The 11,370-nt window shown below is 34.8% G+C and overlaps 1 protein-coding gene across 2 annotated transcripts; it reads right to left on the bottom strand.

Moving 5' to 3' along the window:
* Nucleotides 1-387: 387 nt before the first annotated feature.
* Nucleotides 388-10,906, bottom strand: LOC114636171 (rho GTPase-activating protein 20-like). Of its 2 annotated transcripts, none has more exons than XM_028784414.1 (7): nt 10,797-10,906; nt 9,157-9,293; nt 7,672-7,830; nt 5,105-5,214; nt 3,827-4,013; nt 1,519-1,639; nt 388-641 (listed from the first exon to the last, which is right to left on the bottom strand). In XM_028784414.1, exons 1-7 carry the CDS (start codon nt 10,897-10,899, stop codon nt 580-582), a joined length of 879 nt encoding a protein of 292 aa, XP_028640247.1. In that variant the 5' UTR covers nt 10,900-10,906; the 3' UTR covers nt 388-579. The 2 variants fall into 2 exon arrangements, with proteins under 2 accessions (XP_028640247.1, XP_028640248.1); XM_028784415.1 differs by having other exon boundaries at nt 388-638.
* Between the last annotated feature and the right edge of the window lie 464 nt (nt 10,907-11,370).

Here is an 11,370-nt window from a genome sequence, read left to right as displayed (position 1 = left end):
ATGAGCAATTTTTCCTAATGTAAATAATTTTCAAGAGTACATTTTGAGAGAAATAGAAATATAATTTCTTTTTTAAAAAGTGTTGCTACACTGCACAGGACCGAGTCTGATTTTATTGTACTACTAAATAGTTGATTCTTAGCCATGGGGACTGTTCTATAGTGAGAAGCTAGAATAATTTGGTCAAATAAATCTCCAACCTTCATTTTTCCAGCAGGACTTAGAATGTCATTTTGATTGCAGTTTGAAAGAAATAATTAATAAAGTGATTCTAGGATATCTGTCAAATTAATACAGGTGCCTGCGTAAGAGGGGAAGAGGAGAATACTAAAAATGCCATTTTAAAGACTATGGAGAATAATGAATAAGGCACGTTGGAGTCTAAGCAATAATATAATAAAAATTTATTATAATAGATAAGTTTATGTAATGCACAACATAAAGTATAGTGAATGAAACTATTTGCAGCAAGTAATATGGTTCAATATAAAACTGCAGTTGTTTCTTGTAATAATATCTTCTGCGATGGTAAAGTGGAAGATAGAAGGGAACATTGAAATAGAATGGTGAGGACATCCCTCAGTCATGAGGATGCTTCTGTTGTGGAACGTGGTATGTTGAAGGTGTTCCACTGTCCCCTGCTAAATGAAACATAAAATGTCATCTTTAGACAAACATTCTCAGATGATAGATTCAGCACACTGCAGATACAGCTAGTTTTTTAGTATATTATCTGAAGTCTACGCAAAGAATTAATTGAGTTAACAGTATCTCTGACTTTGAATGGTGTTAACTGTTAAATCAGCTATGTTTTAACATCTATATTATTCTTCATATATGTGTTATAGAGGATACTGTGTAACTTAATATTTATATCAAATGCTAAGCATTAGCTAAGAATATCTCTCAAAGGAAATGAAACAAACACTACTCTTTATGGACAAAAGTAGCAACGCATGTTGGCACATGGTTCAATCTTGCAGTATGTTTAATAGATTTTTTAAAAACAAATAATTGTTTAAGGTGATCGTTTTAAAAATAGTGTCATATTCAAGATATCATACATGACTAAAGGACCAAGGGAAGAAAGATGAGAAATATAGCAGATAATAAACTGGATTTCTTACAGGGAGTCCCTCTGTCTCACACACACAAGTATGTAAGTATGTACGTATATGTGTTTGTGTCTGTATGTATACATAAACATATATATGTATATATATACATATATATATATATATTTATAGGCATTCCTATGTAATTTAATTAAAGTGTTGTTTAAAAAAACCTTTTCCTATACTCTAATATCATGATATGCCCAAATGCTGTTATGATATTTACAAAGTAACCAGGGAATGATATCAATCTTCCATTCATTTGATGAATAATTAAACCTTTTCTTAAATGAAGGAACTTCCTCCAGAGAAGGAGCAGATGAAATCATTAATTCTTCAGTATTAGCATTTGAAGTTTTCCCACTGTGGCCATCTATAACACTTTTCATAACAGGTGACTTACCAGCAGTATTAAGTGACACTTTGACATCATCAGACCTACTTTGATTTTCCTTACAAATTGGAATGTCATGGTCTTCAAATAACTCTTGATATTTGTCAATCATTATTTGGATAATAGTCATCTGTAAAACCACAAGGCAAAAACAAGATCCTCTTTTTCACAGAGTTTACAAAATTGAAATCAATACAAATATTGAAATCTAAAATGATGAGGAAAATAACAGTTTCTATGTGCAGATATCAACCTGTAAAACACAGTCTCTGTGTGAAAAGCAGAGTCTAAGTTCTTTGCCACTTGCTTAACCTAGTGAAAATGTCATACATATTGCAAAGAATGGAGCAACTGCTAAAGCAAAGTAACATTTCAGAACTGACATGCTGCCTGAATAACTGTGAGTGAATCAAAGTAAATGAGTTCAAAGGTTTATGGAATTTGTGATATTTGGTGGGGATGTGGGGAGGAGGTAGAGTTTCATTGTGTTTTCTTGAATAGAATGCCTTATTCATTTCAGGCATCCCAGTATATGATACCATCTTTGTGACATCTCTTGGGTGGTTTAAGTGGCTTGGCTTTCCTGGAGGAAGTATGTTATTGGTTAGAAATTAAGGTTACAGAAGCCAGGTGCCATGTGCAGAGTACCCTCTGTGCTTCATGTTTGCTTCCTGAGATGAGAGCCACAGTGTCTCTGCTTCCTGTTGGGTTGTCCTTCCTTCCTGCAGCCATGCTCCTCTCTCATGACTTTGAAGGACTGTAATCTCTCTGAATCTCTAAGGACCACATAAACATTTACTTCTATAAGTTGCCTTAGGCCCGGTATATTATTGAAGCTACAAAATAATGACTATGAGAAGAAGTTGAAGAGAGGACGGATCTTAGTTGATAAAATTCCTCCATCAGATTGGCCTATTGTGGAGGGAAGTCTATGGGTTATTGTCATGATTAACAATGAAATTTGTAGGGTTCAGATCTAAAGGATGGTGCCACCTGTGAGATATTAGTCAAACAAAGTAAGTTATGAGGTACCCTACAGGAGACATAACTCCTACACAGCATCTGCATCTGTTCTTTCCTCCAGTTTCCTACCCTGGTTTGTTTGTGCTCCTCTTTTTTCTCAGGAGTTAAGTGGTAACTAGAAGTACATCATGAACTGTAACCTCTCCTCCATAAGATGCTTTTGATCACTGTTTTTTCATAATAATCATAGCAAATTGAGTCACTTTCTAAATTGAACAAGCTATTCCCTGGGCTATGCTACACAACTGTGAGTAATCACCATGACTTCCTTTCTGTGGACTTTATTTCTGGAAACTACTAGTTAAAATATAGTCTTCTTTTTTCTTTTCTTTTTCCAGGTAGTTGCGGCTTTTTGTCTAACTTTTTTAAATTTTAAAATGCATGTTCTTCATTGATGTGTGTGAATTTCTCACCACACAACTGAGTAACACCCATTTTCCAATCCTTCCATATGTACTCTCTCGCCTGGTAAATTCACCAAAAAATTAAAAAAAAAGTTTAATTTAAAATTAAACTGAGGGAAGAAGAGGTTCTGAAGATGTGGCTTACAGGAGAATACTGCAATCATGAGATGTGGTAAATAACTAAACTTATGAAAAATATTAATGAATATGGGTTTACTGTCAAATTAAGAGCTACAGAATACCTGAGGTACATAAGAGTGTACCTGAAGTAGTGCAAACATGCACTATTGATTTAAATAAGTATGAGATTGATAAAATAATAGAAACTATATTATATAACCTACATTAACTTTTTATCATTGTTCATTCTATTTTACAATATATTTAAAACTTAACATTATATTTGGACATATATATGTATAGAATGCTTTTATATGACCAGAAGTGAGGTTGTAGTGAATATTTCATTATGATAGTTGTCTTACCAATATAAAGCACAGCTATCATGTGCTCCAAACTATAGCTATAATAGAACACAGACAAACAAACAAAGAACTAGATAATCATGATTTTTTCAATTTCACTATAGTCTTCTTGAACTACCATTATACAGGCAGCTTATTGTTGGCTAAAACATCAATATCTAAAATCAATATCTGAAAAGAAAGATAAAAAATGAAAGACAGAACCCAAAAGTAATGATTCACTTTCATCAAATAACATTAGAAATCTTCCTTCCCAATCTACCCTGAAATAGATCAATGTGTCTCCCACTCCAGAAGATGCAATCCTAGACTGTCCTTTAATATCCTTGATCTTTCTGAGGTATTCCCAATTTTGGGTTCAAAATGAGGACTTTGTTCCCAAAGGGAAAAATCAGATACCCTTACCTTTTGGGGGAGGTCACTCCCAAATAAGGAGTTATTGCAAGTTGGATCCCAAAACATATGTGGTGCAATGCGGAGCGACAGCATGTAGGTGTCTAGGTGATTCTTGGAAGAGGTTTTAATTTTTACTAACACGCTCATAAGTTCTTTCAGCAACCAATAGTTATGTTGTGGCATTTTCAGTAGAATACTATACATAGAAAAAGGAGAATTTTACTGTTGATTATCATACAAGCAATGTTACTTACAAAATTCTGGAACCAAGAAAACAAAAACAAAAAAACAGGGGAAATATTTTACAGACCAGCTCAGTAAGAATGTACAGCAAAAGTGTTACCTAAAATATTTTCTGCAAATGACTACTCCCTGTAGAATTAGAGGACATCTAAAAAGAAATGTATGAATTTCTTTGTAGTACATGTAAAACTGCTACCTACAAAACTCACAGGAAGGTGTTAGGATCCCTGGAAACATAAAGAATGAAGATTGTTACAATCTGTGTGTGTTGTGTGTATGGAAACAAAGTGTTGTTAAACAGTGAACCTTCATTCCAGCCACCATGGAGACACATTTAATATCTAATGTAGTATGAATCTATGTAACACTCTTGCGATACCCTGAAACATAAGAAGCAGAAAACACACTCTTCACCCTATACAATACAGCTTAAAAAAACTTCTGCTGTTTAACTCTAGAGATGCTGGGGTCCTAGGTAGAAATGGAACAGCAAAGCTCCTGTTACAATTGAAATCATTCTATGGAGTATCCTACAGGAAAATGATTCAAAGAAGTCAAAGCTAAACCTGACCCAGACTTCTCTTGGTACTTAGAGTTGAGAAAGACAAACTCAGTAATGGCTTCATACTCTAATCAATGACATATATTTAACATGTGCAATATTTACAATATCGTGGTAATAATATTAGGATTCAATTAACACACAGGTATTATACACACATACTTCTTTTAATTTGTCTCACACAGGAATTCAAACCAATACTGTAGGCTGACCTGCACAAAACTATGTAGCACAGGCTATCTTCCAAGCTGTGACAGTACTAATTTAGATGACTCTCAAGAGGTGGGATTACAAACCTGGTTCAACATTCTGTTTTGTAAAATGGACCTATTTATAAAGTGATTATACATGTCTAAGTAAAGGCAACCCCCTGGTATGGGACATGATTCGAGTTTATAATCCTGTAAATACAAGCCCAAGTACCTTCAAAATGCATTGCTTCTATCTGTGTGCATTTCCCCAAGTGCTTATACTATCATTACCTTTGTATAGCATGAACTTTTCCAACCAGAGAAGCTTCATCACTCACTCGAAGCCAATTTTCATATAAATCGAAACACATCAAGCTTCCTGGTATTTTTCTAATAAAGTCCTTTTTAACGAAGAAAAAAAGGAAGTTAATGATCAATATACAATACAGAAAGTATCTGTGAAACAGCTTTGTTTAAAAATAGCTATTAAACCAGTGATTCTTGTTTGTCACAATCCATTTGAGGGGTCACATATCATATACCCTGCACATCAGATATTCCATACATCACACATTATAATTCATAATATTAGCAAAATTTCAGTTATGAAATAACACAAAATGATGTCATGGTTATGATGGCCAAGCCTGATAAACTATGTATTATTGGCACAGGTGTAGGAAGGATGAGAACCACTGGTTGAGACTCTACTTCCTTTAGAGATTCCCAACCTGTCACCTACCCAGAATCTTGGCTCAAAAGTAGAACCTACAAGCAGGAGCTTATGTGTTCTTACCTAAGTGTAGAATCATAAAGCAGAGTTCTGACTACAGTATCAATGAAATAAATCTATTGTCTGTCCCACTTGCCTTTCTTGCCTTCCAGTCCACACTACTACCTGCAATCAGAGATCTGCACTCTACTTCACAGCCTAAAGTTCTGTCCATCTCAAGGAGCCCAGTGCCTATCTGGGACATCCAGACAAGAGCCTATCATAACTGATCTCTAAGAGGTGTCAACAAGCAGCTGATGGAAACGGATAAAGAGACCCACAGTGAAACATTGGATGAAGCTCAGAGACTCTTATGGGAGTGTGGGGAAAAGGATTCAGGGCACTGAAGGAGATAGGGATTCCACAAGAAGAACAGCAGAGTCAACTAACCTGGACCATTGGGTGCTAAAAAGGACTGACCAGCAACCTAATAACATACAAAGCTGCATCACTGACTATGGCACAAAGGTGGCACATGTGCAGCTCAGTCTCGATGTGGGTCCTGCAACATGTTGAAAGAAGGCTATTCCTACATCTCTTAACTGTCTGTGGAAAATCTCCGTTGAGTGGCCTGAATAGGAGAAGACCTGCAAACTTTGAAGAGAGATGATGTGCGAGGTTGGGAAGATAACCCAAGGGAACCAAACCTGCTCAGAGAAGGGAAGAGACTCAGTCAAGGTTGAAGGGATAGGGGACAGCATTCAAGATTTAAAATGGATGAATGAATGAATGATGAATGAATGAATGAATGAATAAATAAGTAGGTAACAAGTATAATAAAAACAGAAAAAAGGAAAAAGTTAACAGTTACTATAAAAAAGAAACAAAATAAACAAAGAAAGTGTCATCCTGACAATAATCAACCATCAAAAAATGGCAGGGCCAGAAATTGTCTCATTCTGATTGTAGAATTTGGTGAATCTGTACTTTCATTTCACAGACAGTAAAGTTGAAATACACAGGAACAGCTCTGCTTACAGACTCAGCTGGAATTGTGGTGAACTTGCTTACCTTAACACCCTTATTACATGTCAGAAGGACTCACAGTTTCACATCCATTCCTTACAATGTGTAAACACTCAACAAGTCAAATTAAATGTAAGCAGCAGCTTGCTTGAAGGAGATAAAAGTCTCACTTTCCATTAAATACCACAATTAATGTTCATGTCTATCAAGTATAGCAAATCAGAAGAATGGAAGATTCCCAGATGGTACTGTTCCTTTAAATTGCTGTGTGTACACGTGGTTACCTACAGTTAATGGTGTTCACTTCCCTTCCAATGATGAGGTCCCTAGTTTGTAGGAATAAGACCCAGACATACTTGGCAAGCTCAAGGGCTAGGTGGATCATTCTTTCCCTTTGCCTAGTGTTATTAAACATGCCTACTCTCAGAACTTTATCTTTAATCATGATGTCTGGGACAATTACTACACAGTCTACTAAGTGGCAAAGTCAGATATGCCCAAATAAAAATAATACAATGATATTTGCCCTAGACAAATATAACAGACTATTTGGGACCAGGTTAGGCTAATATTTGATTATTTGCCGTGGGGATAAGATGGGAATATCTGGCAAAAGTGAAAGTACTGCTTTATTTTTTTTTTAGAGACAAAACATTTCATGTTTCTACTGGGCAGAGGACAACATTCAAATCTCGCATAACCTATGATTAGTCTGTGGTAGTCAACCTATTTTGTATGGTTGTTATTTATGAGGAATAGTTTTTTTAGTAAGTGTGATTTAAGATATGAATTTTGTAAAACACACTATTACCACTATTATTAGTTGATTTGTTATTAATTCACAACAGATAGTTAGTAGGTGAAATCATTATCACATCTGTCATGTCATAACAAATTCCATTTGACATATGAGGACATTAACATCCAACTGAAGATGTTCACCTTTGTCTTTGTGATGAGTCTTTGAGCTTGTCAGACTTTTACCTACCATGCCTTTTACCCGGAGGTTGTATGTCCACCGTTCAAGGAAACTCTCATCATCAGGTAATATCAAGGCCAGAAAGCACATCTGCATCTCTTGAAGGATGTTGAATGATGGTGATTCAAAAACCTTCCTTACCTTTACAACCGAAGCTATAATGAGCACGGATTCCTCATTCAAGTCAACTGGTTGTTCAGTGTAAATCTTATCCCTGAGTGACCAGTGGGGTTTTTTTAATAAGCATCTAAATATTTCATCAGATTCCTGTCCCTTTTCTGCAATGATGGATAGCATTTCCTGTGTGGGATAAGAACAAGCTTCTTTATTACAGATCCAAATAGCTGAATCACAAATATGTCTTTTTAGATGAACCAGAGCCATGGCAAGTATGGATGCAGAACACAACTTAGAGAATTGAAAAAGACATTGAAAGTTTTTCTATTTAAGCTTCTAAATAATTTTACGTCCCTAATCTTTTTTTCCCAATTTTAAACATCAACATTTCTTGGGAACCTTGGAATCCTCAGGATTGAATCACACTTTTCTTCTCCAGAGCATTTTGATGAATGTTCCTCTCTTATTTTTTCTTTTCTTCCTTGAATATCTTTCTCAATAATGCCATTCAAAGTTACTAAAGGGATAAGTTTTTTTTTCTGAGATCAAATGACTATTTTTTTTCTCTTTGTGGGACTCTATTTTTAATCCTAGCATTTATGTTCTTAGGAAAGCTTTCTTTTCTCACTATATTTCTGAGACATTTTTCCTTATTCTGTGGCTTCTTATTTTCAAATATTTATATTTAATAATCCTGCCACATTTAAGAACCCAATCAAATTTCAGTCATTCTCCCATGGTTTCACTGTGTAAAAGTGATGACCACAAACAGATGTACTCCATATTTTAACTATTTTCAATTGACTACATGATTACAATCATTGATGACAGAAAATTCTGCTCTAAAATACCTATAGAATGGGCAATAATTATCATGTGTCTGACATCATGAACTTGTTCTCATGCAGAATAAATTCCTGCCACTGGCATAGTGCTAACATCGATGCTGGACAGTAAATGAATATTTCCACTGGAAATCTAGTAGCATATTTGAAATAGACTATGCTATATTAGATGGCAAGTATATGTTGTCAACTAGGATAAAAGGATCAATATAGAGCAAAGAACAATGTGCAGGTCTAATTCATTGATAATACCCAATAAAGATCCACAGGTATTTTTAATTATAAGATTAACTAATCTCAGAGGCAATGATATTACTTTTGACTCTAGAGCAATATGGAGTCATAACACAGCCAAAAGAGTTGATAGCTGGAAACTCAGCAGCCCTTCCAAAGATCCATTTAGTTCAACAAGCTGCTGCTGAGTTTGGGTCTTTGCTGAAATTAGCGCAAAACTGCGGAATACAATTTCTTTTCTCTTTTTTCTTTTTTCTTTAAATTAGAAGACTCAAACTCTAGTGGGATGTATTTCTATTTTAAAAGGACCTTACTCTATTGAATAGGTTATCTACATATTTGTCAGTTGGATAAAATAACTTACTTAGAACAAAGATTCCCAGAAATTATGTGAAATAGGACAGCTGTAGAAACCTGAAATGAAACTCACAAGAAATGGAGAAGGCAGCATTCTCTCCAAACAAATACTGGGTGTAAATTTACGAAACAGTTTTTTTGATGGTGAAGATGTATTTTCAGAGAGTGTTTGTGGGGCTGTATAAACATTGCCTTCTCGTTTCTCGAAATCTAATAAAGAAGGGAAATCATTATTTGTTGTAATTCAACTCACTGAGCCCTTGCATCACCTTCACATTTTATATCCTACATGAGTTATGAGTCACCACAAATATACAGAAAATAATTAATCAGTACTCTAACACTTACAATAATGACATTGCTTCATAAGGGGCTGGATATCTAGTTATATATGGCCCATAACTCTGGTATAAAAAGGAAATTCTTGATTTGCCTTGAAAGCTATGCATATAGGTCTAAACTCAAGCAATAAAATAGTTCAAATCTTTTGATACACCTGTCTTACTTTCTTACTGAACAGCCATGTGCGACTGTAAATTATCTACAGTGTCTGCACTTATCAACATAACTTGGCTCACTGCACTTGTATTACAGCCCTTGGTGCTCTCCTGCCCCCAACCCGACCTGTGAGCTCAAATCTAATATAATAGTGTCTATAGCACAGCTCGGGCATATTATGCTATATTTTAAGACTTGCATGAGAGAAAAACATGCTGGCACATTCCTTTGATTCACTGATCTCAAAAGAAGTGCCAAGAGGTTCTCTGTCAGTTTGAGGTCAGACTGGTATAGAAAAGAAATTTCAAGACAGTCAGAGCTTATGCAGAGAGAACCAAATTTGGTTTCGAATTGATATTCTATGTACAACACACATCTAAATTAATACTCAATATATCGAAGTAACTGTCACATACTTTATATATCATGTAATTTCATTTCTGGGACATACCTCTTAGATAAACTCAGGACTAGTGGGAAGGGGTACCAAAATTTGGAAGCAAATTCGAACAATAGAAAAATGTCTGTAACACACAGGTGAAGTTTCCCTTCTCATAGATTATTAAATTGTTCATTGCTATTTGTTATAAATCATATTTACATTGCTGCATGATTCTAACATTTAAGTTATGGTAGTAGAACATCTATACTCCCTTTTTAAAAATAATTTGCTATCCAAGATCTCTGACATGACTTATGGACAATAAGAATAAAGGTGAGAAATATACCAGGTAATAGTCTGGAATACTTACAGGTGTTAAATAAGGAGTCCCTCTGTCGTACGTACATACATACATACATACATACATACACAGATACGTATATATGTATGTATGTACATAAACACATATATATGTGTGCGTATGTGGGTGTGTTTGTATAGATGTGTGTGCTTCATGTGCTTTTGTCTGTATGTATACATATGTAAATATATTATTATGCATACATAATTTCATTAAAATGCTGTTCAACAAAATTGTCTGATACTCTAACATCATTATAGGCCCTAATGTTGATGTGATATTTACAATTCTATGAAATCACAGAATGACATCACCCTTCCATTCATTTGATGACTAATTGAATCTTCTCTTAAATGAAGGAACTTTCTCCTGAAAAGGAGCAGATGAAACCTTTAATTCTTCAGTATTAGCATTTGAGGTTTTCCCACTCAAGCTATCAATGGCTTCTTTTTTTCTTTAACAGATCACTTACCAACAGTATTTAGTGACAACTTTCTGTCATGACACTTCTTTTGATTATCATTGGATATTGTACTGTCATAGTCTTCAAATATTTCTTGATAGTTATCAATCATAAATTGAATAATAGTCATCTGTAAAACCACAAGGCAAAAACAAGATCCTCTGTCATTTCACAGAGATAAAAAAATTGAAAACAATTAAAATATTGAAATCTAAAATGAGGAGGAAAATAACAGTTTCTATGAGCAGATATGAACCTGTAAAACAAAGTCTCTGTGTGAAAGCAGAGTCTAAGTTCTTTGCCACTTGCTTAACCTAGTGAAAATGTCATACATATTGCAAAGAATAGAGCAACTGCTAAAGCAAAGTAACATTTCAGAACTGACATGCTGCCTGAATAACTGTGAGTGAATCAAGTAAATGAGTTCAAAGGTTTATGCAATTTGTGATATTTGGTGGGGATGTGGGGAGGAGATGGAGTTTCATTGTGTTTTCTTGAATGGAATGCCTTATTCATTTCAGGCATCCCAATATACAATACCTTCTTTGTGACATCTCTTGGGTGGTTTAAGTGGCTTGGCTTT

Source organism: Grammomys surdaster, unplaced genomic scaffold, assembly GCF_004785775.1.
Source record: "Grammomys surdaster isolate TR1022 unplaced genomic scaffold, NIH_TR_1.0 122717, whole genome shotgun sequence".
Classification (NCBI taxonomy): domain Eukaryota; kingdom Metazoa; phylum Chordata; class Mammalia; order Rodentia; family Muridae; genus Grammomys; species Grammomys surdaster.
The sequence above is the reverse complement of the archived record's forward strand: the minus strand, read 5'-3'. Positions and strand labels throughout refer to the sequence as shown.